This window comes from Temnothorax nylanderi, unplaced genomic scaffold (assembly GCF_030848795.1).
Source record: "Temnothorax nylanderi isolate EJ_2023f unplaced genomic scaffold, tnyl_v1.0 TNYL_tig0106_pilon, whole genome shotgun sequence".
NCBI classification, from domain to species: domain Eukaryota; kingdom Metazoa; phylum Arthropoda; class Insecta; order Hymenoptera; family Formicidae; genus Temnothorax; species Temnothorax nylanderi.
The window spans coordinates 370,418-396,146 of NW_027249168.1; the positions used below are offsets into that span (position 1 = coordinate 370,418).

Sequence of the window (25,729 nt, forward strand, 5' to 3'; positions counted from 1 at the left end):
AACAAAAAATATAAGGATGGAATATTTTTAATAAATATTCTTTTCTACTTTATTATTTTAATAGATTTTAAATATTATGAGAACTTTGATACTTTTCGTAACTCACAATTAAAGAATTTTTTAGCTTAAAAATGTATCTCACAATTGTTCATGGTTTAGAAATCAGGCAAATCTTCATACAGTCAAAGATATTTATTTCGGGGAAGCATACATTCTTTTCTAACGCTATTTAATGTTTATGTGTATTTCTGGATCTCCCAATCCATGATGGCCCCAAAAATCGAAGATTCTAAGCCCGGTATTCAGATCTTATTATTGATGAATGTGACGCAGTTGTCGTATCTGCACTATACGACAAACTCTCATCTTTGTTTTAAAGAAGACTTCGTTGAGTAGTGAATGGTTCACAAATGTAGGCTTCTTGGATATTTCTGCAAAGTTTTGTGTTTCTGGATCAAATAGGTGCTACAAACACAAGAAAGTAATTACTGATCAGTTGCTAAAGAAGAAAAAGCACAACAGAGGAAAAAATTCAACTTTGGTATCTGTGCTTTCTTCAGTCATTTTTGGTTTTTTTCTCATAAATTCATAAAAGTCTGTTGCGTTCAAAGAACTTAGACCAGAGGCCGCCTTGCTCGGGTCTAATCCATTATTTTTTATAGAATAGATTAGTCTGTCTGTATCTATATAGTTTTACATCGTCTTTAAATTCTTTTTTAATTGCATTATAATGAAAATCATACATTAATTGCTTGGATAAGTCCAGTACTGCTTGACCAATATAAATAGGTTTATTGAATAATACTTTAGTTTTGTAGTTATGCACACTGCTACCAGGTGTTCGCTAAATATTGTTCTAGATTTAAAACTAGGCTTATTTATTCCCTTTTGTACTGTTTCATCATCAGTATGTAATGGAATATTTTGTTGCTTTCTGACTGATTGCATAGATTTACCAAATTACTCACTGTTATAAATAATTATAGATTATACTGTACAAGTTATGCGATTCACATTCACAATATGTAATAGTGGATTTACGCAAGCTTCACTAACACCACTGTAGTGTATACTAGAGATTTGACAGCACTAAGCGAAACGAAATTGGTAATACACAAATAAATATCAGAAAATGAAACCGCTCGTCGAAAATGAAACACGGCTCGGCTGCTTGTAATGATCACTCACTAACTTCAAAATTGAAGGTGTAACCATATTTTAAGTTTAAAAACAGAAAATAATACAGATACGGGTGCAGGCAGTTTATTTTAGACCAATGACTGCATAATGGATTGATTTAATGGATTGACTACATAATCAGAGAAAATATATCTATAAATTTATCTTAATTCAAACGGACACCACACGGATATCGTCGGACACAAAGAGCACTGAGCAGAGAGAGAGCGATTGGAATGGAATCAGCTGACTGGCGCGTGTGCTGATTCATGGCTCATGCAATCTCGAGCAACCACGTGATCGCTCGGTGTCGGCGATCAGCTTGGTTATGTCTTCCAAACATCTCGATGAGCGTGACGTCCGTCCAAGTGGCCAAGTCCGTACAAGACTCCTCATTTCCGTTCGAAGTGCGTCGAAAAAGAAGAAATAACGTGCTCGAGATTCGACCGACGGACTGTCATTATTTCGGAGCACTCTGCGGCGACTCGTCGGACGCCCGTCATCTGTTCCATTTAAATCGCGTTCGCAGGACGCCGCTGCGCATCATGTATTTCAAGGAGATCTGAGAGACCGCCCCGAGATGTTGTCCGTCCTGCGGAATTCTCGCTGTCCATCGACAGCGGGTCGAATCTTGGAGCGATCCGGCAGGCTCTGGTCTAACCTGCCGTCGCTCGTACGCTGTAAATCAGGTGAGCTCGCGGCGACTAACTTTACCTGATGATTCGTTGCTGTCTTGTTTTCTTTTTTTTTTTTTGACAGTGCGTGGGCGTAATCATTTAATCTTTGTTCTTTTTTTCAGAGAACGTAGTCGTCACTATCGCTGACGTATCGAAGGAAGTGAGGCCAGCGAGCAATCCGGAATACGTCCCAAGAAAATACTGTTAGTGTCGCAGGCTTTGCCGCTTAGAGGCTCACAAGTTTACAGTCAGTAGATCGTTAAGAGCTACATTTAACGCGCTGCTGTTTTATTCTTTTTTAACAGTGTTAAACACCCACTCTCAGGAGGCGCTGAGGCATTTAAAATGGATGCTGCAGAAGGACGTTTTGCGACAAGATATGTTTCTGATGGGCGGGCCGGGTATGCGAAGGCGCGAGCTCGCGCTCGCCTACCTGGAGCTGACTGGACGGGAATTGGAGTTCATCGCGCTTACCCGCGACACGACGGAAGCGGACTTGAAGCAGAGGCGAGAGATCAAAAGCGGCACCGCGTACTATCACGATCAGAGCGCGGTGAGGGCCGCGACCAACGGGCGAGTTCTCTTGATCGAAGGTGTGGAAAAGGCGGAGCGGAATGTGTTGCCCGTGCTAAATAATTTATTGGAGAATCGCGAAATGCATTTGGAGGACGGTAGATTTCTCATTCCGGCGTCCCGCTACGACAAATTGTTGAAGGTACTAATCTACCTGCAATTTACTTAGGGTTTCGTTGATGTCTTTCTGCGAAGCTATGTCTAAGCTACTACTCCTAATTATTTGTAAATTTATTTTCAGATGCACACTCAGGCGGAGTTGGACAAGTGGCGTCTCGTGCGGGTCAGCGAAGATTTTATAGTAATAGCATTAGGCCTACCGTCACCGCGATATCCTGGCCACCCGCTGGATCCCCCTCTCAGATCTAGGTTCCAGGCGCGTCACATTCCGCCGCCGAAGTTCGAGGTAAGTATACCCGAGTGCGCGTGACTTTAAAAAGATTAACGTGATCGGCCAGAGAGGAATAAAACCGAGTAGATTCCGCGTGTCGTTCCGCAAGAAGCGTCGCAATGTTGAACGTTACGCGGAACGTACCGGTGTCACCTTTCCAGGATGTATCGCGCGCGGAGTCGAAGTAAACGTTTAGAAAAGTCATTAAACAAGTTTCTGATTGCATAGCGATGCGGCTTCATCAAAACTTGGTCGCGGTAATTCGCGATTGTACGTATTCGTACGATTGCCTGGGCTCATTATTAAAATTGCCTCCCCGACAATTAAGGGACACGGGGAGTCTGATTTATGTCTCAATTATGCTCTCAGTCTCGTTCGGCTATCAGATGTATAACTATTACGATAAAAGTACGAGGAAGCAACAATTTGGATAATTCAACGGGGGAGGGAAGGAAAGAGGGGATTCTAAGGGAATGTCGTATGTAAAACTATCCGCTCGCGCGTCTCGAAGGAGACGGTTGCGCGCGTGGATATTACTCAGGCGAAACTTTCGCCTGATTTATGGGGCCGGGAGTGGCGTACCATTAGGCATGGGGTGCGGAGGTCGTCACGGAACCCCTCCGCGCGGGGCACTCTGTCCCATCCCTTCCTTCCGGTGTTCCTCTCGTTCGCATATAAACGCGGGCTCGTGGCTGCGCCATGGCCACAGGCATCGCGCGGCTCGGATCGCGTGTCCCAGGCAGTCGAAACTCTACCTGTCCTCCCCGTGTACGCCCGCGAGTCGATACGTCGGGATTCGAACGAGCTTATACGTATTAAAGGAGGCAAGCCGGGAAGCCGTCGGTTCTCCAAGTCCCGGCGCAGAGTTCGACAGCGCGGTAACGTCTGTCGCGACGTCACGAATGTAATTAGATCGCAATTGCTCTCGCTCGTTTGAAATTTTTTGCCGTTGATGGCCAGGTGATCGCTTCCACCTGGTGCCGATCAGAATTAAAGAAGAAGAAGAAGAAGAAGAAATTTTTTTGCGAGATGGTGCCGTGACAATATCATCCGCGTACCCTCGTTTATTTATTACTAAAGGATATTGAAGGAATGTCAACTGCGTTGATTTATCGTTTTTTTTTACCACCGTCAATTTATATTCCGAAAAACGCGGTAGATAAATCATATACTAAATACATACAAAATTTTAATATAATATTACAGTTATCTATTGCGCAGTGTTGAGATATAACGTTATTGAATCCTGAAATAAAATTGACCGGGCATAGAAAACGCTAAGCTTTTTTTATCGGACCTTGAAACGTTATTTATTTACCGCTCGAGGTAATTATTAATACCCTTCCGCACATCGTATCGCGTTATGCCGGCTATATGGGCATCATCGGAGAGGCCTTTGTTCGTCCGAACCGTCTGGGTGGACGGTATGCGTCACGCTGTTCTATCACCTGACGATCCCGTCGTCGTTAATCCGCGGCTACGTCGGCATCCGCGAACGTCCATGGAGAAGAGTTTCCCCGCGAAACGTCAGCAGGCCGAGACCAGACTGGATCGCTTGAACAGCTGCTTCATGAATCTGCACGTGGTGGTGGAGAAGAATTTTCCGGACAGCAAGATCCCGCCGAGGATCGTGCGCAGACAATCGGCTCCACCCTGCACGAGGATGTGCAGCGAGAAAGCCGGAGGTCTCCTGGAGATATACGTGAACGACAAGTTGGACGAGGACCGCGTGAGTTATCAAACGTTAGAAAATGAAGAAACGACGTTTCCGACGAGCGAGAACTTCGATTGCAACAGCGTCGGACAATCGTTGCGCTTGCAGCGAGACGCGTTCTCCACTATGACGGAATACAAGCAAGCCGATAGACCGTCGGACGCGCATTGGAATCCGTTGTCCGAGAGGGTGTTACAGTGGCTGGACCTTTCCGGGAGAGCGCAGGACTACGAGCTTGAGACCGAGTCGGAAGAGAATTCAAGAGTCCGAGAGGATCGGCGATGGGGTGCTGCCGCCAGGAGGAGGAGACATCTCTCCCAGACGCGCGAGGGTTCGATGTTCACGGAGAGAGAGCGCGTAGTCGTGCAGAACTACAAACTGCAGAAGAACTTAAAATTGGAGTGCGAGACGAAGTTTGCTCGGAAGCGGTTATCCAGGGTGAAAGATAAGACGGAAGAGGACGGAGTTCGGAGGGAGGAGAGCATCGGTTCGAAGACGCGAGCTACGAGCGCGGAGGAGTCCGATTTGAGGAACGATGATGAATCGGGGAACGATCGGTCGGCCGTGTGGTCCCCGCCTGGCCGTCTGCAGCTGCACATCGTCATGCCGAGCTTCAATTCCATTGAGAAACGGACGTCCTCGCTGGAATCCCTGGCCTGCGATTGAATGATAGACTGGTCAAACGCGCGTTCCCATTTTCGTGTGTGTCATCGTTCCAACTGCGCCTGACATTCTTTTTACCGTCACCTGCCTCGATGTCGCGTTGTGAGTTTTTATTTGTCAGCGCGGATGGGAAAAGAAACGAAGCGAATATTTGTAATCAACGATATTTAATAAACAGTTTGCTCATTTTTTTTAAGTGACAATGTGCAATTATTGTTGCTAAAGACCTCGTGCATTTTATGACGTTTGTCGAGACGCGAAACATGACGTGGTGCTGCAAAAATGTAAGGTATTTATTAAATTATAACTACAAAATTATAAATTTCTATAAATAAGTTTTGATTAAATAATTATTATACATCCACAATTTTTAAATGCACAAAAGAGTGTCCGAATATTCAAACTTTCGAATCAATGCAAGCTTATTATGAAAAAAAACTCTTGGATAATTCTGTTGCTAAATTTTTTTTATTATTTAATGTTTAACGAGCTGACAAAAAAGTTATACTGTATAATTCCCTTTCAGTTTAACTTTGCGATACATCTTGACATTCTGCGATAGATAGCATTTTCGTTGAGAGTTAATCCGGAGCCGTGTCGCGAGCCCGTTATTGTCTGTCGAGAGAATTGGAGTCGACGGAGACATCGCCTTGTTTTACGTCGGTCGGAAACTGAATAGAACTCAGTTAATAATAAACTCATAGAAAAGATCATTTAAAACTTCAAAATAATTACACGGCATGGAGTATTTAAACCATTTCTCGTGAAACGAATATTATCCGTCACGAAGCGTAGAGTACATATTGCTTGCCCGGTAGAAATTGCTGTCACGCGCAGAAACGAACCCAGAGACACATATGTCAGAGAGTTCACAGATAATTTATAGACGGTTTTAATTTAAATAGAGTCACTATAACTAAAATGCTAACTTATAAATTATTACAGTATTAAAGTATTATAAATTATATTACGATTCTTTCACTAATTAAATATTTTTTTTGGAAAATTTCTAAAAATTTTTTTATAAATTAAAAAAATTTATAGAAGTAGAGTATTTGCGTCATAGATGTAAAATTATAATTATATTCTAGTCATTTGTTTCTAATCCCAAGAAGAGTGCGACCTTATCTTTTTGTTCTCAATTTTTGCTTGAAACAGAAAAACGAAAAATTATATATTTTATTACTTTATTAAATTTTATTATTTATGATTATACGTTACGTAATATTATTCGGATTAGATCGGAGTTAGCCTTGCGTTTTACATGGATTATATGTAACATTGCTCGTGACTTCGTTGACTTATATGCCACCTCCGCGAAATTGCAATCGCTACAATGGAAAACGAAAATAATAGAGCGGCGTGTTTAGGAATCGCACAAAAGACAGCTCTATAATATGCCCGGCGTCTATTTTCAGAGTAATAAAACTTGGTGGAGAAAGGGGTGCGCGGACATCTATTTTCTACATACACGGCATCATCGTTTAATAATCAATCATCGCGAAAGTCGGCGTATTAAAATAGAAGTTTGACTTTACTGCTGATGGATGTCCTTCGGAAAAAATGTTGCCATAATTTAAGTCTACCCGAGTCTACCGTGATCCATTCGCAGTTATTTATCACGCGTGGTAGATACGTGAATACTTGAATAACACAGCAATAGTTAGGGTAACTTTAGAACCAGCCGCATTTCCTAAATATACACCGAAGTTATATTATTACATTTCTGCAAAGTAAAGTCTAAAGTTGCAAAAATATCGCTGTTGAAATAATGACAGTCTTTTATCCGATAATAAATACGATATTCTTCATCTCCGACGCGAGTGCATTGAACTTGGAAATTGCTGGAAATGGGGAATCGCGTGTTTGCGAAATAAGCCAGTTAACGTCCTGATAGCCCGGTGACACATCTATGAAACAAGACTGCGAACTTTTCCGAGCTCGGGCTTCACGGTTAACAACAAGCTCGCATTTTAATTCGCGACTGATACCGCGAATCGGTCGTCGATCATTTATTATTCATCCGCCTCGAAATCGACGTGATGTTTGACAAGGGCAGGTAACCGGAAATACCGGAATACGACGAGCGGAGCTGCGACGTGCGTAATAACCGTACGTGCGGTGTCGAGGGAGTTACCGAACGTTTCGACCGAAAATTGATTCTCTTCTATTTTTGCGGCGGGTGCCGGGGACGAGTCACGAAAACCACATTTCCGCCAACGCCGCAATTACGGCCGATCGAGGGCTCGAGATTATAACTCGGGCCGATTGAAAGTTTTCGATGGAAATTCCGAGGGTGGGCGGATATCTCTCGGCACGGCTTCCGTGCCGAGTGGTAGTTATTCACTCGGTGCTCGGGCGCGCAACGTTGGAAAGCTCTCGGTGTTAATCACTCTCTCTCGGAAGGAGGACCGTTTCGTACCGAATCGCGGTACATAACATTCCTCACGTGCACGCTTCCGTCGGTTCTTCTCTGTCTTTCTCTCCCTTTCCCTCTCCCTCGGATGCCAGCTATGCCGACGAAGGCGGAGAAGTAATGAGAAGATAGTTCCGCACCGAATTCTAGTAGTTCAACGCACTGCAGATAGACCGTTAAGTAACGTTAAATAAATTACGCCCAGCAACAGCCCTGTAAACTTTCCGAGTTGCGAACTTTCGTCAGCCGGGTGACTACTGCGATGCTCGAGCGCGAGAAATGTTATCAGGCTGTTATCAGTTGCCCGCGAGCGTAACGATATTAAGCATAAGTTGTTCACTTGCTGGCTTAATGACTGAAAACTCGATTGCATCTTCTGGCTGGTTGTTAAATATAGTGATATAGTTAAATATAATTATATTTGACAGTATCGATACTTTCGTTCTGTAAGAAAATAGAAGGCTACAGAGTGTGCTAGATAATTTATTTAAATTTTAGTGTATTTTTGGGGATATCGAGGTACCATATATCAAGATTTGATTTTTAAGGAACAATTCGAGGTCTTGAGAAACTTAACGCCGAACGTCGACGCTGGAAAATTGTCGCAATTGTTATCATGCGCTCACGCATTAATTACTCAAGAAGCTGTCACCATAGGCCTGCCAGATTTTCCTTTGGACAATTTGCCGTCGGCCGCTTTAATTATGGTAAATTTCTAGGATACCGCAGGCACCTTGTCGTTATTTTTATACTAATTTCGCGTGTTTGTGCTTAGGACAAAAATCCCGACTTGTTGGTGTATGACATTTTCTATAGATTCTACCCGTACAAACTATTTTTGGGTAAAGAGGGTCAGAATGCCGTCAAGGATATCCTTGGAACATTTAGCGTATTGAACGATTCCAAAACGGAGCGTACCGTTACTAGTAAAGTAGACGTTACCAAGAAAGCTGACGATTCTTTGGAGATCAGCATAAAACGCGATAATACGAAAACAAGTTTTCACGTAAGCTGTATAATTAATGATTCGCATTGTATCTACGTTATTAATCAACGCTGCTTATTGTAAGTATCCGAAATCTATTTTGCGAATAGGTTCCCCGCGGCACGAGCCAATTATCTAATGGCGCGAACAACGATTATTATATAGAGACTAATTATCAGAATAATTTGTTGGCGAGCATGCTGGAATCTCATTTGGCGTCCGACTTTTGCTTGATCGGACCGAAGGGCTGCGGCAAGTCCACCACCGTCCGACGGCTCGCCGATTTATTAGGGTATCAAGTGGAGCCAATAGTGCTTTATCAGGCAAGTCTACCTTTCGCGAGAGTACCCGCTAATTTCCGATTTGCGCTCTCGTTCGCAAGAGGAGCAAGAAACGATCTCAGCTCCAACTTAGAAAGACCAGTCGCGCCTGCGATCGCGGCGCAGTTCGCCCGAGAAATGAAACGATTGAAATATTTCCTTAGGATATGACTTCCAGGGACCTGATACAACAACGGACCACGTCGCTTAACGGCGACACGGTCTGGAGAGATTCGCCGCTGGTCGACGCGGCCCTCCACGGCAAACTGGCCGTGCTGGACGGCATCAACAGGATTCATTCTAGCACCTTAGGTGTACTGCACAGGTAAAATCGCGTTCGCGGTTCGTGGTATTTAACAAGCGGATTCACAAGCGATGATAACGCGACCGCGTTTGCCCATAGATTAGTTCACGATCGGGAGCTCCAGTTGCACGATGGTAAGCGGCTCATACGAGCCGATCGTTACGACGAGATAAAGAAAGAGTATAACAGATCCGACGAGGAGATGCGCGACCGCGGTGTCCTGCGAATCCATCCCGCCTTCAGGCTGATAGCCTTGGCCGAGCCGCCGGTCATCAATAGCTCGTCCGGTCAGTGGTTGAATTCCGAGCTGCTCAGTTTATTCCTCTTCCACGAGATGAGGCCGCTCGGCAAACGCGAGGAGATTCACATCATTCGGTCAAAGGTGATCGCAGGAAAGCTTGTATAGATGCATCCTCGATCGCAGATAGATTCTTATCGAGTACTTTCTTTGCAGTTTGGGGAACCTAGCCAAGCGTTGCTAAGTATCGTAGAATTAGCGCATGTCTTACGTTCGTCCAACGATCCGACCTTACTGTCTCTCGCCGGATCGCTCAGCACTCGACAGCTTTTGAGAATCGCTGAGCGAATGCATCGATTTCGATGCGACGACGCTTACAACGCGGTGCAACGCGCGTGTCTGGCGCGCTTCTTGCCGACGATCGCGAAGGAGGCTCTCGAGGACTCCTGCCGTCGCCTCGGCATCGTCCCGCCCAAGTCCACGGTGGATTCGGCGATCGAGTGCTCGGTTACGGAAGACTCCGTTAGGATCGGTGACACGGTCGTAGATCGGTATCGTACCGCGGCGCTCAGTAAAGTACCCGACATCGTGTTCTACGACGTGCCGGAGCACGTCGCGCTCTTGGAGCGACTGCTGCAGGACTTCGGTCTGGGACAGAATTTCCTGCTGGTCGGCAATCAGGGCGTCGGCAAGAACAAGATCGTGGACCGGCTGCTGCAGCTGCTGAACCGGCCGCGCGAGTACATTCAGCTGCACCGCGACACGACCGTGCAAACTCTGACCCTGCAGCCGATGGTCAGGGACGGCAAAGTCGTTTACGAGGACTCGCCGCTCGTGCAGGCCGTTAAACTGGGCCACGTCCTCGTCGTCGACGAGGCGGACAAAGCGCCCACGCATGTGACGTGTATATTGAAAGTACGTACTCGACGTTATAGCGGAGCCATTATGGCGCGAACACTTTGTCGGTCGTGAATCGCGAGACGATTCCTGTCATTTTCAGACCCTCGTGGAATCGGGCGAAATGATTCTGTCGGACGGTCGACGAATTGTTCCCCGTGCCAGCGGGAACGCCAGCAGTGCGAACAGCATACCGATGCACCCGGACTTTAGGATGATCGTGTTGGCGAACAGGCCGGGTTTCCCGTTTTTGGGCAATGACTTCTTCGGCGCTCTGGGAGACCTGTTCAGCACGCATTCCGTCGACAATCCGTGTATTCGAAGCGAGATTCAGCTCCTGAAGCAGTACGGTCCGCACATAGACGAGCGGACGATACATAAATTAGTGAGAGCTTTCGGCGAGCTGAGAAGTATGGCCGACCAAGGCCTAGTCTCGTATCCTTATTCGACCCGAGAGGTGGTTAACTTAGTTAAACATCTAGAGGTAAGATAATATGAGGATCTTTCAGGATGATCGATCAGTGACGATGTAATTGGTGACACACTTTTTAATAATGTTGTAGAAATTTCCGAACGAACCGTTGGGTACCGTAGTGCGTAACGTCTTCGATTTTGATCGATATAGCCAGGAAATATTCGACACTTTGGTAACCGTGCTCCATAAGCACGGAATTCCCGTTGGAACGAGTCCAACCAATGTTGCCTTAGCTAAGGAGTAAGCTAATCTTTACGTACTCTCTTTAAGTATTTTGTAAAATATATAAACACACAAGCACATTAGAAAAATATAGTTAATTCGGACAATTTTGTACTTTATCAATTTTATGATGAACCTATTGTTATACGTAATAAATGAAAATACGAGAAAAATAAAGATACGAAATATCGATTTTCACACGCGTACAATGTCCTTTCCCCTTTTCCATTGCAGAATACCTTTGCCTGAGATGAAGATCTGTGGTAGTTGGAACGTTCTGAGCACGTTTCAAAATATGCCCGTTCAGGAAAGGTACGTTAAGTTGAAATCGCCGACATTTCCGGCGCAAAACGATCGAACTCTGGATCGAGTTGAAGCCAGATCGGCCTGGTTCACGGAACTCCAGAGTTACTGGACACTACCCATTAGCGAAAACAGCACGGTGACCGCTTTAGCGGTCGCGAATGGAAGTAAAGGGGATGGCACGGACGACAGAATACACGTTCTCACCTCGAATCCCCTGAGTATATTTAGCATGACGCCGGAGTCCGAGCAGATTCGCGAAACGTCGCTGCAAGGTTTGATCAGCCCCGTCAGGGGCAATATGCCGTTTTACAGCATCGCGGTCGACAATCTCGGGAACGTTTTAGTTCACGAAGAAACTGTAAGTAGTATGTTAGTAACGCAAACCCTCCCTTTCCCTCGTAATAGCGTTCATCGGATCTGATCGTTTTTAGAGCAATTCTATACTCGTGGTAAACGTAAACGAGGGTTCGATTCGAGAACTGCAGTTTTCGTCCTTTCTGGATACCGCCAGCGACAGGATATCGAACGCCTTCAGGAGCAAAAATTTTCAGTGGAAGATGAAGGCGGATCTACTCCCGTCGCATAATCTGATCGTTTTGTACACGCAGGACCACGACAAACTCGAAGTTATCAATTTGCAGAGCATGTGCGCTTACTCGATGAGCTTGCCGTGCAACATCGAATCGGTCTTACTCGCGTCCGACGGGAAGTGGTTGATTCAGGACGCGTCGAAGGATAAGTACATTCTTACGAAATCCTCGGATTCCGATCCGTGCCCGTACGTGCTGCGCGAGTTGGACGAGTCTAACAGCGTCGATCTGAAGACCGGCAGTGTCTTGAATTGCGGCAGGAGCAGCCTGCACAAAACGGAGCTGAGCAAAGCTCTTCAGCAGAAAATAGACTGCCCGAATAGACTCCTGGTGACCGATAATACGTACGCCGGCATAGCGACGGGCTTCCCCGATTTGGACAGCTCCAACGAGCTGCACTTCTGGCCGAGGAGAGGAAGAACGCGCAGCTTCATAACGCCTATTGTTACGCAGAACGGCCAGGTGATCCGAACGATCTCGCCGAATCAGGTACCCGATGAGGTTTATCCGAAGGACACGAAGCACACGGGAATTTCCGGTTACTTAGAGATAGTCGACACGGTGAATCACAAGCTGCGATACATACCTATCCCGGAGTAAGTAAATTCGCAACAAGCATTAAATTTTTAAGGAAAAATTAAATAAATTAAAATAAAAAATGAAATATGATGCTATATGAAATATGAGAGTTGTAGAACTTTATTCACGTTTTTATTGTCTTTGAAAGATAATATTGATATGTCGTATATGTCTCTGCTGTTATTGCGCATATTCCTTTCCGATAGAACAACTGAGAAAAATCATTAAATCTCTTTTATGCAGACCAGTTAGCGTCTCGCCCTTGACACAGTGGCTGTATGCGAAGGACCTTCCGCTTTATGCGTCACTTACGTCGAACGAAGGTCTCGTCACAATAGACGCCGGTGGCTGCGTCCGTTTATGGGAGACATCAATCACGAATATAGAAAAGTCGTTAGGTGCGTGGCGTAAAATGATAGGCGCCGACGAGGAGAAGATGCAGATCACGAAAGAGAGGTATTCGGGGCAGGATGTCAGCGGGCCGAAACACGGAAGGGTCGATAAGAATAACGAACCGCACGTGGGCGGTAACACTTGGGCCGGGGGAACCGGAGGTACGGGTATATTCAAACGAGATAACGAACAGGATAAAATCTAAAGGGAAATTACACGTTGTCGCACTAAAATATTATCTCCTGTGTCTGATCATCAACAACTGTTGCAATAGGATACGCGTGAAATTATATTTTAGGCAGAGATACAGCGGGTTTGGGCGGAAAGGGAGGTCCGTATCGGTTGGACGCTGGACACACTGTACATCAACTCAGTGACGAGGAGAAGAACGCGGTGCCGGAGCATATAAAGAAAGCCGCTCGCGAGATGGGCCTCCGCGCATTCAAGCAGCGGCTCAAGGACATAAAAATGAGCGAGTACGACCACAAGCTGTACGCTCAGTTCAGCGACGCGGTTCACAATCAGGTGCAGGCCTTGAGGGTCATATTAGGTGAGCGTCTCCTAAGCGTCCCCGCGAATCCGGCTTTTATGGAAGTCGGCGTTCCTTATCGCGTATCGCACGCTCGCATGCCATTTATAGGTACGCTGCAGGCGAAGAGCAACGAACGGCAATGGTGCAGGCATCAGACGTCGGGCGAGCTGGACGATACGAAGCTAATCGAGGGATTAACCGGCGAGAAGACGATCTATCGGCGCCGGGCGGAGAAGGAGCCGGAGATCGGCGCGCCGCAATTGAAACCGAAACGATTGAAACTCGTCGCGGACGTGTCCGGCAGCATGTACAGGTTCAACGGCTACGACGGCCGGCTGGATCGCGAGTTGGAGGCCTGTGTCATGGTAATGGAGGCTTTCAGCGGTTACGAGGGTAAATTTCAATACGACATTGTCGGCCATTCCGGCGACGATTACCGTATTGTCTTTGTCGATCGCACGCAACCGCCGACGGACAATAAACGAAGGCTGGAGGTGATTAAGGCGAGTAGATTCATTTCTGTCGTTTTTCTTTTCTCGTGAAAGGATAAGCCGTGCGATTTAATTAACGAGCGATTATTTATCTTCGCAGACGATGCACGCTCACTCGCAATTTTGCATGTCCGGCGATAATACATTGCAGGCGACGCAGCATGCAATTGCGAGCCTGGCGAAAGAGGATTCCGACGAATCAATCGTAGTTGTACTCTCGGATGCGAATCTAGAGCGTTACGGGATCTCTCCTGCACGATTCGCAAAATTATTGACGTCCAATGCGGACGTGAATTCCTACGCTATTTTTATTGGATCGTTGGGTGATCAAGCGACCAGGTATAGTTTTAACGATAATAAAAATTTACCGTCTTGTTACTCGTCTTTTCTTAATCCTATCGATCGGTGCTAATTAAAACACTTGTATTATTTTTAGATTGATGAAGAAGATGCCTTCTGGTCGCGCGTTTGTGTGCATGGATCTTAAGAATATACCACGAATTCTGCAGCAGATTTTTGCTGCTTCGGTTTTAAGTACAACACGATCGACTTAATGTGATTGATGATTAGTTGAATTTTACATAGGAAAATACGGCGTCCTTTTGTTTATAGTTATTAGAGAATTATTTAGTACACATTTTCTGGAGATACATGCTTTTATATAACACAATCACGTTTATAAAATTATTGTAAATTTCTGTAAATAAAAATTTGTAAATGTCTTTTAAAAATTCTCTAATATACGAGCACAGAGCTTCAGGGTGAAATCGGATGTCATTAATAAGGAACACGCACATAGTATTCGCACTTCTCTCATCATGTCGCATTACTAAGGTCTTCCCACGGTCCTCAAACTCGGAGGCAAACATCAATTATCTTGATTCTATATTAAGGCAACGTATTATCGCGAGATCTCAGCTAAGAAGTCAACAGTGACCTTTCACTCAGGGTAAACGCCCGGATTTGTCCGTGCGCCCACGCGTATTTGGAAGGAAGGAACGTCACGAGGGCGCGAGGGAGGCAGCGTGGACCAGCGCGCATCATGACGGTCGGAGAGCCAGAGGGGGTGTTTCATCCCCCGGAGAGGCGACGTAGCCGAGGACGACCGAGGTCGCGCGGAGAGGATCGAAGCGGGCCCGCGCGCCCGCGCGATCCGCCGGATTAACGATGGTGTGGGGCGGCCGATTGTCAGTCGCACGCCGGTCGTTGAATGGAGCGGGTGTGGAGACGCGTACAGGGCGCCGGGCGTCGCGGCGCCGCGGCCCGTTGCGGCTGCCCCGTGCAGCCGTGCCAGTTGCACGTGGACCAACGCGCGAAGCGCGGCGGCGGCGGCCGTAAGTCCCGCGGCAGCTCCGGCGGCGGGCCCCAGACTATCGTCTGCGGATGCCAGGTGCAGCCGTGTCCGGTGCATCCAGTGCTAATCAGGGTTCGTCGTACCCGACCGGCTACTCCCGCTTCTACTGCCGTCGCCGCCGCCGCCGCCGCCGCGGCCACCATCAGCTGCGACTGTCCGCCGGAAGCACAGCCCTGTCCGCATGCCCAGCGAGGATCGGCCGTGAGAAGGGTCAGAAGGTAAATAAACGCGACGATGTAATAGCGCCGGGTGTATTCCACCCTGTACTGTAAAAGCCAGCTGGGGGGGGAGTTGTATTGGGGTAGGTTGAAAATTGGGGTAGGTTGGTGATATTGCTATCACAGTTATTGCTATCGCGGTTCATAGAACGGGAGAGACCCTACACTTATTCGGTCGATAGCACTTGTTGACCAATGACCTTTCTGGTGATAGATGATCGAAAAAAAAAATTGTTGCCGGTACTTGCGTATATATTGCGGCATTGTGTCGTGATAAATTCCCCTGAAAGACTATCGTTGATTATTCCCTTCGAAATTTTAGTCGCTTCGTGCGATCGATTGCAGTGGAAATAACGAGCAACAGTTACATCCATATAGGGTGGTGCTCCAGTTTTATCCGTATTTCCTTTTATCCCCGGTTTTTGTTTAATTCGTGGCCATTTTACTTCGCGAATAACTTTATCGATGGCAATTTTTGACATTATCGTGATTCGATGGCGATAGGTAACGATCGATTACATAAAGCTCGACCTCGCGCTCTGAAAGATCGCGGTGAAAGGGGTGGAAGGCATGGTGGAGGTCAGGTGGCAACGTGCTGTTGGCACTTGCGCCGATCGTAAGCAGGTTTTAGGTGAACGCGAGTAGTATAGTTACCCCATAGACCTGCCAACCCTCGCTCGGCAGCCAAACCGAGGTTGACGTTTGTAGGGTAAACAAGGTGATTACCTTGTCTGAATTAACATGAGAGGATTTACGCGATGGCGAAACGTGAAATGCAACGTTTGAAAGCATTTTCATGTCGGAGTAACGGAGGAAATCTTCATCTGTTTGAAGAACCTGAGAATGCCAATTCGTGCCAATTCTTTTATCTCTTCTCTAGAACGCTGAGATATTGATTTACGAAGTGCCACGTGCTACGGCAAATTATGCAGAGAATATTGTATATCAATATTTCCATTTCTGGCTCTCATGAATATCGTGAATAGCTTATAGTTTTGTTAAATTACGGAGTATATTTTTTTTGTACGTGCGCATTTATGGATATATTAACACGAATTTATCACGAACCAAGATGTTTCTCGCAATTACACTGCAATTTGTACTTTACCTAATGTTAACATGTATAAATAAATACACGGGGAATTGAAACGTTTATGTTGCATACATAAATTTCTTGATGAAAGAGATTCATTAATAAAGAAACATGGAAAGCGCAAGAAATTCAAGAAATTGCAAATTTAATATTATCGAAACGAGAGAAGTTTAGAGAGAAAATTATAAAATCAATTTAGTAATGAGGTCAATTTAATTCGCGATGCAATTATCTGGGATGCTTTGAAGTTTAGTCACGATATAGCCACACGCGAACGATCACAGTCCTCAGATTTTCACTTGAGTTTTCTTCCTATTTTCCTCGAGCGGGATCTTTCCGTTCTTACAACATTATTGTGCGATAATACGCTAAAATAAAGTTTCCAATAGTCGATAGGGACCCTCGCGGTCCAACTTGTGGCTGTCAAATATCTCGGGCGAAGTATGTCGCGACCGTTTTGTGTAGAAATCGACATTTTCCAGTAATATATGGACACTTGCATAATTGCTTAAGGTATGGTATTTAAATCTCAGAAAGATCAATACGACGCTTCGAAAGCAGTAACGTTTGCGATTCGTGTGACTCGAAATAACGAAACTGTACATTTTAGCGTAATTTATGATCTAAATTTAGAAGTAAACAATTTCAAAATTAAAAAATAGAAAGATTTCTCTTTGACTCTAATATTTGTCCTGTAACTTGGCAAATGTTCGTCGCTCAAATTCGCCCTTTTCTCATTCGTTAACACATTTCTCGTTGCAGATGCGAGTGCGCGGATCGTTCCTGCCGGCACGCAGCCGGTACCCGTCGCCGAGCGGCCGCGCATTCTTCCTCATCCCCTGTTTCCTCCACGCAGTTGCAACAGCAGCAGCAGCCGTGCGAGTGCGCCGACGAGAGAGCCAACTGCGCCCACACAGGCGGCGGCGAGGCGCCGTGCGAGTGCGAGTGTGGCGAGGAGGCGAAGCCGTGCCCGCACACGGTGAAAACGCGCCGTACGCGCCGCACGTGCACGGGCTGCAGCTGCAGCGGCACGCAGCCCTGCGGCCACAAGCCGCAGCCCGAGGGCCGCATCAAGCGGGTCAAGTGCCGCGTGAGGCGTGCCGGTTGCGCGATGGCACGTTGCACCGCCGAACTCGCGATGCTGCATTTGCACTGGGAGCTCGCCACCGAATGTGCGCCCTGCAGGCCGCGCGCGCTCACGCGACGGCTCTGCAGGAGGCAACAGAGCGACAACGAGCTCTACCGCAGCAACAGCTTCAAGTTCGAGCGCTTCGAGCGTGCCAAGGATGAGTGCGTCACGCCGCTCCGCAAACAGGTGAGTGTCCGTCCGTTTTTGGTCTCGCTCGTAATTAGAAATGCATACCGAGTATCACCGCCAAGGTATCCCTAAACGAGATATTTCTTTGTTTCTTATTGGATAAAAATAGCACGAGATAATGCGAAGTAATGCGGAAATTATCTTTCGAGCTATAATATATCACATGTGTTATATATAAAGTATGATAGTTTAAACGTTTAAAGAATCATATAAATCGTTAATAGAAAGCGAATCAAATAATGTACACGTACGAGTTCTATTTATTTCTTGTAATCCTGTTAATACTAATAGTATTAATATTATATACTATTAATATTAAATTAATACTAAGATACAATTTTTATTTAGACCTCTGCATAATTAATTGAAATACCGCTTTGCATTTAATCCGTTTGCATAAAAATATATTTTGTAAAATACATTTTGCAAAATAATAGAATTTATTTTTGTATGTAATGTAACCAATTATAGTACCTACAAGAAAAGAAAAGAAAAGGAAAGATATCACGAAAATTATTCATTGTTTCACTTAAATTACTTCTTAACTGGGGTAGATAACGGTAACACGAAAGAAAGATTCATACGATGACTCATGGCGTGACATTATAACTTTGATTCACTTTCTCGTGTGTATATCCTATTGCAATAGTATTTCAAAGTCCAACAGCCTCTAGAGGACCGAAGAAAAGTCCTATACTCGACTTCATGTGCAGGTGAGTTCTTGAAACTTTAATAGCATAAGAGACTGTATGGAATAAAGATTGCTTTATTTACGATGTTGAAGTAATATTGTCTTATCTTATCTCTATCACAATAGTATAAATATTGTAATCACTAATCTGCGTTGAATAAATTATAACTATTATTAAATATTGTTGTATTACGATATAAACGTATCGTAATATTTAATATTCAAGTCGTAAACTTTCGCAATATTAACCAATATTACTAATAACGCAAAAAGTAAAGACTATATTAGTGATAAAAAGCCGAGGGATTTGACTGGCCTCGTGCCAAAGCTTGACTTAATTTCGTATGCGCAGCACGTGCTATTCTACATCGGGTGAGATACTCACACATTCCTGAAAAGAACATTCAATTTGAAAATATGCGAACTATAATTCGTAGTTAATGTGACGCTTTCTTCCGGTATCTGGTTTTTATAGAGCGAAACTCTTTTTTAATAAATTTCGCTGAGTAGAAACGCAAATGGAATTCCATTACGATGATGAAAGCGAAAGATTTAGTATAAGACAAGTCCGGAACCTCTATTTTTTACGTCACGTCGCGAATATTTTATGTCATTACCGTACAATCAAGAGTTATTCGAGGTGGAGGAATTTAATAGACCACATCGAGAATTTGAACAACATTGAAGGGCGCAAGTTTCGAGTTTATGATTTACGGTTTTGAAGGCTCATTTAAACTCATTTATGCGGCCATTTACTCGATCGTAGGTTGGAAACGCGAGACCTAATATATCTCCAAGGTAGCTGCCTTTAGATGCGATTGCTTTCAGTAATAAGAGCAAACTTAGTTTATCCGATAATCATGGATCCATCAGCTAAAGACTGCTGAGTACGGGAATATTATTCATAGTTACATTCCTCATGTCAAAACAGTGCATAGGTATTTTTGACGAAATTAAAATCTCTCGTACGTTCTGTATTACGAAAGTAGTAAAAGTAAACGATAATCAGACATTCGTCATATTTATTTTATTAGTATGAATAGTTTATATATTTTTAATATCTAGCATTTATGTACAATTTATTGTTATAAATTTCGTGTGTGTACATAAATAGTCATTATTATATAAGTTTATCCTGTTCTGAATTAAGATAAGATACAATATTAATTACAAAAATTTTCTCATTGTTAGGCTTTTAATAAACGCATTAGCGTGTTTCGTACAAGTTAATTTCGCGTATGCATAAATTGCTTTTAACGCAAATATTCTCCAATACATAATGTTTGAACAAGGTTCACCGAACGCAATAGCTGCTCGATGTATACATCGAAAGTATGTAGGTATTTGCAAGATCTAACGATCGTGTATAATCGTTACACAAAATGAACCAAGAAGCCCTATGGAAACGGTTCCACGAAAATTATGCTTCAGCGGTTAATGGTGTACATGTGGCACACTGTATATATGAGACAGGACTTACAGTAAACTTGTCAATATCCGGAAGCTACTCCGCGAATATGTACGTGCAGCACTAAATAGTAAGATGTATATTTGGAAATTTACTTATAATTAAAAATTTATACAAAATACTTAATTTATTTTTACTTAAAAATCTATACAAAATGAAATGCGCTCTTAATGTTGAAATTGAATAAATTACTAAAATATATAAACTATAACGTCTCAGAGAACTTATGTCCTGCAATCAATCGAGTAATTATCGAAGATATTTTTGTTAGATTTAATATAATTCTATAAACTTAGCCCTATTGTTGATTCATTTTCATAAATTATAGAAATTTACTATTTTTCTGTCATCGATCATAAAGCATTAACTTATTCGCGAGGTAAAACCTACGGTTTCGCAGCTATTTCGATAAAGTCCCAATAAAATTGAGTTGTCACGACGACTTATCCCAAGATCGCTTTGCCGGTCCAAAAGAAGAAATGAAGGGGAAATCGTAAGATGTGTAAGAAGAAGAAAAGAGAGAGAAGATGGAAGGAAAAGGAGTAGCGCGACGATGCCGAATTGATCGCAAATCAAAAGGGCTTCGTTCTGTCGAAGCTCCTCGGTGGCTTCGTCGAGACACTTTTTGAAAGGATTTTTCCCTTATATACTGCATGACATTTCTATTCGTTCGTCTCAGGATGCAGATTTAATAAACGATTTGACTGAGATCGCGGCTCTGCGAATAAACGCCGTTATTTATAATATTTATTTTCGTGCTACAAAATTATATTTAATTTGTTTCTATAGTTCAATAATAAATAATTTATCTAATTAACGACAAGTTGTTACATGCCCCATTAAATTTTATATACGCATTTAATCAGTTTTTGTGTATATATATATATATATATATATATATACATATCTATATACACATATTTCATATTTATATATATTTTTGTAACACGACAATAATACTAAGCTCTGTCTTGCTTGCATTTAAGTACTATATATTACAAAGTTGCTGCGCAAATGCATGATTGCTTTTGACACGATTGTAAATACTGCTTTATGCGCAGTTATGAGAGAGAATAATGCTTTTGTGGCTACTTCATAATACTGTAATACTGTGGAAATTAACCCTCTAGAGTCTAGAACTAGGGGGTATATAAGCTCTGCAAACTATACAAGTTTATGTATCTGCTTGGATAGTTGAGTTAGGGAATATGGTCTTCGCAGTATACGTGTGCATATATTATACATCTTATTTCGGCCAGGCGACAGTAAATATACCGTATTCAGCACGCGGTTCTGAACCGTAAAGTTATTCGGGAATATTTATACGAGATACGGCGAGACAGCTTATAACATTTGTTACGTAACTGGGGCGGAAAGAAGCCGTCCGTCTCTGTGCGACAAATTAATTTCTGAGAGTTAAATTGCAGGTGAAAATTTCGAACTATAATTATGCTAACAAAATCGTGAAATTGCCAGGTTTTTCGCACAAATAGTGAAACTGACTTCTAAGATTATCGAGAATATTTTTTAAATAAAAAGAGTAAAAGGCTCACTGAAAGGAGTTGCATTTAATAATAATTTCCGTTAGAAATGAGCAACTACCAGGCCTTTTCATGCAGTAAAACAAAATGGAGAGCGATGTTGAAGCCTATCACTCTCGGAAGAACGGCGAAAGCAGAAATGAAATTTCATTAGCAATGTAAATACGCCAGAATAGAATTCGGTATGAACGATCTGCGCTCGCGCTTTCTTGTCGAGTAGCAGTCGCCTCGTTGCACAGTTGCAGCTCGTATTGTTCTTATTCGGAAAGTTTCTAACGTTTGCTATTAGTTATACTTCTCCCAGGAAAAAAAAAAAAACAAATGTAATAAGTTCGTCTATATTTTTATACCGTTTTTCTTCTTCTCGGGGTTGCAGCTTGCGGAAAGTTTCTCTTTCGTTCTCGATTGCCTTTTCCTCGTCCGTAAATCTGGAGGGCGTGTGCGACTTGTTTTTCGAAGAGACATCGCGTATTATCTCCTATTTTCTTTTCCACAATTATAAAGTCGCTAGACGTCATAAAGGAAGTAAGAAGAATACGCTTGTGGAGCTACTGATGACACGATTAACGCATATCTTTTATCTACGATCAAGTTTTACTGAACAGAGAATTGTCGATACGATCATGACTGTCAATTACGGCTGAAACGTGCGCATCGTTTCCGCTCTGCCAAGTGTCACCGGAAATAAGAGCAACACGTGAGGGCCGCGCGGTCACGGTGTATTGATTTAGCGACAGAGCCCAGTTCCATTCGACCTCTTGCGCTATCCAATAGCTCTATATCGAAATCCCTCTGGATTCGATTTGTGATAACTGACGGACGGACGGCACTTGTCGCGCGATATAATTCCTCATAGGCCTTTTCGGGCAGGCTAAATTCACCAGTAGTTTTCTTTGAATAAATCAAAGTAATATTTATTTCGTCGAAAATGTGTACAGAATTTTGAGGGCACCTACTATGTACAACCCTATGTCACATCGTTATCGTACAGTTTTTACATCGAAATATCTTTCTTTCTCAGTTTAGATTACTTAGTTTAGAGGTTTTAAGAACCGATGTCTAAAAAATTATACAGAACGAAGGACAAAGCACGAGCCATAGTTAGAAGTGAGAGGGAGTAGTTTAGACCGCGTTAGAATTTCTTCACGTTGACATTCAGAGCACTGGGCAGAAATCACGTGTCCACCCACATGATTATCTTAATCCAATCCAGGTAAGAGACAACACGTGTATAGACGGTGGGGTAGGAGGTGCTGGCGCAACCGTTCGCCCAGGATACCAATCCAACGAGTTTTCCACCGACAGTCAATGGGCCACCAGAGTCACCCTGGAAGAAGCAAGATGCCATTTCAAATATGACGTCTAGATCTTGTTTTGTGCATTTAATTTTTTTATCGAGGTTTTAAATATTTGGTCGTGAGGATATTAAATAGATGGACCGATGCAATGGCAGTTAAAATTTTAAGATAAACTTACGTGGCAAGATCCTTTCTCAGTTTCCGGATGGTACGCGCAAACTTGCGTGGGGAAGACGTTCATTCCCATATTGTTGTACATATACTTGCAGTATCCTTGATCAGCGATCAAGATGTTGACTCGTTGTAACTTAGTAGTGGTTGGTCCACCTTGCTGCAATTTCGCAATAATATTTATAACTGTTGCTCTCGGAGTGACACTAATTTTCTCTTATTCTTTTTATACTAAATATCATAAATATCTAGTATTATAGTCTAAGTTACAGACTAAATGATACTTAAAATGACAAAAAACTTACCCAGAGTCTGCCCCATCCTGATACAACAGCTACATCGTTGGCCTTAACGGTATGTCCCTTTGGTGGCAGAGAAACGTGTCCAACTTTGTTAGATTTTACGAAGGGAGTTTTTACCTGAAAGACAATTTTTACTTGAGATTTGTAATTTTTTATTAGAAAAAAAAAATTAGAATGATTCTAATTTCCTCGTGTGAAAAGAAAATTTAAGCCATGCTTACCTTCAATAAAGCAATATCGTTAATATAGGAATTAGCGGCATTGTATTCTTCGTGAATAATGATTCTTTCGACATCATGCTGCGATTTCTCCCGGTCTATCAGATTGATTGTTGCAGCAACAACTTTTATGTCAGTAGCGCTTCGGCTGCAATACGAAATTTATAATTGTTTAAATTTTCATCTAAATATATAATACAGTGAATTGTCATATTTTTTACATTGGTAAAATAATATTTACACGTATGTACGCGTGAAAATGTTTATAGTAGAGAGATATATTAGCGTGAATCATATGCAATTATTTTATTAAAAGTAATAATAATAAAATTACCCCTGAACGCAATGAGCTGCAGTGATGACATATTTATCGCTCAGGATCGATCCACCACAGAAGTGAAAGGAATTATATTTAGTTTGAAGAGAAATCTGTGAAAATATCATAGCACTTTAATATCTGCGCATCTGTTCATATATTTTTATATATATTTTCATACGTTAATTATAATGAAAAGTATTTATACGAACATATATATATACGTATACTTTGTCATTTTACATATATATACTGTTAATTTTTGTAATGAATTTGGTGACATGTACCTGATATGGAATCTCGCCTACTTTGGCATCCTCTCCATCCACGATCCTGGGATCAAAGAATGGAAGGACTCCAGCTGCAACGATAAGTGATTATCACTATATGTAAAATGCAGTCGAAAAAACGCAATCTTCACAGAAATTTAAATTGTAACAAGTAATAGTTCGTTTCTCAGGTGTGTTTTAATAGTGAATTTTTGGATCTTTGTGAGTTAGCAATCTTTCAGCGAAGTTTCATTGAAAATTATAAAGGACAGTTTTGCGATTATTTCTATTCGTGTATTTAATTAATTGACAAATAAATAAAAAAAATCATTTATTTGAATAATACGACACAGTAAAGCGATTTTTCCCCAAGATATTTCTAAGAGAATTATTAATTTGTGTTCACTTTGAACGAATGATTATCGGTCAACTCGAGAGAATTATTACTTACCGTGGGAGAAAGCCAGAAGGCCGAGGAGACACAGAACTCTCAACGCCATTGTCTGATCACTGACCGAAGCCTGATTTGAACTCGTCGACACCGCGATTTTATATGTACCTACCTGTTTCTAATCGCCTCTCTTCCGTGTAAGTAGTCCAACGATTGTCAAGTTTTCTTAAGAAATTAGATTAGATCGATCAGTTGCGAAGTAGTATATCGGAGATGTCGTACTGATACGGATTGATCAATGATCATTCGTCTTGATAAGCAGGTGATACTGTGTCGTCATTGGAATTTTATTCTCTCAAAATGTTTCTCTTTCGATTCATCGCGGTTTCATATATATTAGTTAATTTTATTTTATTTTTTGAAATTATTAAAATTAATAATTTAAGTAATTATATTTATTTATTTAGCATTCGCATTTGTAACTTTTTATGATTTTAAAAATATTTTTATTGAAATATTTTCCCCGATTTTTTATTTGAGATATTTTTGGTAATGCAGCTATCAAAATTATATACAAATCTTAGCGTATTTTATTTAAAGTAGGCATAATTTGTAATAAGTTATTATAATTTCTTTTTAATAATTACTTTTATTATTATTTTTCTTATCATTCGGGGAAAGCAATAATCGTATTCTGTCGATTCCTGGGTGTCACTTTTGATATGGATCTGGATTTTCCCGTATTTCTAATCCCGCTTGGTGAATCTTTCGCACGACTCTTTGATTGCGATTAAATCGATTGAAAGGAATATCACTTCTTCCCCATGTTAATTATGATTATCGATATGATAATTCGATATGATAATGATAATAGCAGCATTTCGCACTTTTTTCGCTTTATTCAATGAAACCCATTGTTTAGAGTTCGCGATGCGAGAAGAGTCAGATGCGTGAAGTCAGACGCGTGAAACTCGTCTCGTATGACCTGATTGAAAGCATGCCCGATCGGTATAGCAACGTACATACGTGACCGGCACGTTAGCAACGACGTTTGCAAATTAACAAATCAATAATAAAAAAAAAACTTGATATTGATTTTCTCGCACTCTTGAACGTAAATTCATACGAGTAAGAAG

At 42.7% G+C, this 25,729-nt stretch overlaps 3 protein-coding genes and 1 long non-coding RNA gene across 6 annotated transcripts in view; 2 read left to right on the forward strand and 2 right to left on the reverse strand.

Moving 5' to 3' along the window:
• Positions 1–177: 177 nt before the first annotated feature.
• LOC139775845 (uncharacterized) lies at positions 178–1,066 on the reverse strand. Its single transcript, XR_011718947.1, has 2 exons — positions 969–1,066; positions 178–465 (listed from the first exon to the last, which is right to left on the reverse strand). It is a non-coding gene; the product is annotated as an uncharacterized lncRNA (long non-coding RNA).
• Positions 1,067–1,489: 423 nt separating this feature from the next.
• On the forward strand, positions 1,490–14,667 carry C12.2 (von Willebrand factor A domain-containing protein c12.2). 3 transcript variants are annotated; one of them, XM_071712152.1, is made up of 19 exons: positions 1,490–1,868; positions 1,979–2,059; positions 2,162–2,571; positions 2,671–2,835; positions 8,162–8,320; positions 8,389–8,619; positions 8,709–8,921; positions 9,083–9,243; positions 9,322–9,604; positions 9,677–10,375; positions 10,461–10,841; positions 10,921–11,072; positions 11,289–11,718; positions 11,792–12,546; positions 12,773–13,083; positions 13,221–13,472; positions 13,563–13,957; positions 14,046–14,284; positions 14,382–14,667. In XM_071712152.1, the coding sequence occupies exons 1-19, from the start codon at positions 1,760–1,762 to the stop codon at positions 14,497–14,499; spliced, it is 5,544 nt and encodes a 1,847-aa protein (XP_071568253.1). In that variant the 5' UTR covers positions 1,490–1,759; the 3' UTR covers positions 14,500–14,667. The 3 variants fall into 3 exon arrangements, with proteins under 3 accessions (XP_071568253.1, XP_071568255.1, XP_071568254.1); XM_071712154.1 differs by lacking the exons at positions 1,490–1,868; positions 1,979–2,059; positions 2,162–2,571; positions 2,671–2,835 and adding an exon at positions 2,849–5,486; XM_071712153.1 differs by lacking the exons at positions 1,490–1,868; positions 1,979–2,059; positions 2,162–2,571; positions 2,671–2,835 and adding an exon at positions 2,849–5,481.
• A 484-nt stretch (positions 14,668–15,151) lies between these two features.
• Positions 15,152–25,729, forward strand: part of Hwt (SH2 domain-containing adapter heavyweight) — a 144,246-nt gene continuing 133,668 nt past the window's right edge. The window contains exons 1-2 of the mRNA XM_071712163.1: positions 15,152–15,517; positions 17,373–17,925. Coding sequence (XP_071568264.1) covers positions 15,156–15,517; positions 17,373–17,925 — 915 coding nt within the window. The 5' untranslated portion in view covers positions 15,152–15,155. The remainder of the gene's footprint in view (positions 15,518–17,372; positions 17,926–25,729) is intronic.
• LOC139775854 (chymotrypsin-2-like) lies at positions 22,516–24,811 on the reverse strand. The gene is made up of 7 exons (XM_071712174.1): positions 24,654–24,811; positions 24,221–24,294; positions 23,952–24,046; positions 23,621–23,765; positions 23,403–23,516; positions 23,105–23,257; positions 22,516–22,955 (listed from the first exon to the last, which is right to left on the reverse strand). Exons 1-7 carry the CDS (start codon positions 24,700–24,702, stop codon positions 22,803–22,805), a joined length of 783 nt encoding a protein of 260 aa, XP_071568275.1. The 5' UTR covers positions 24,703–24,811; the 3' UTR covers positions 22,516–22,802.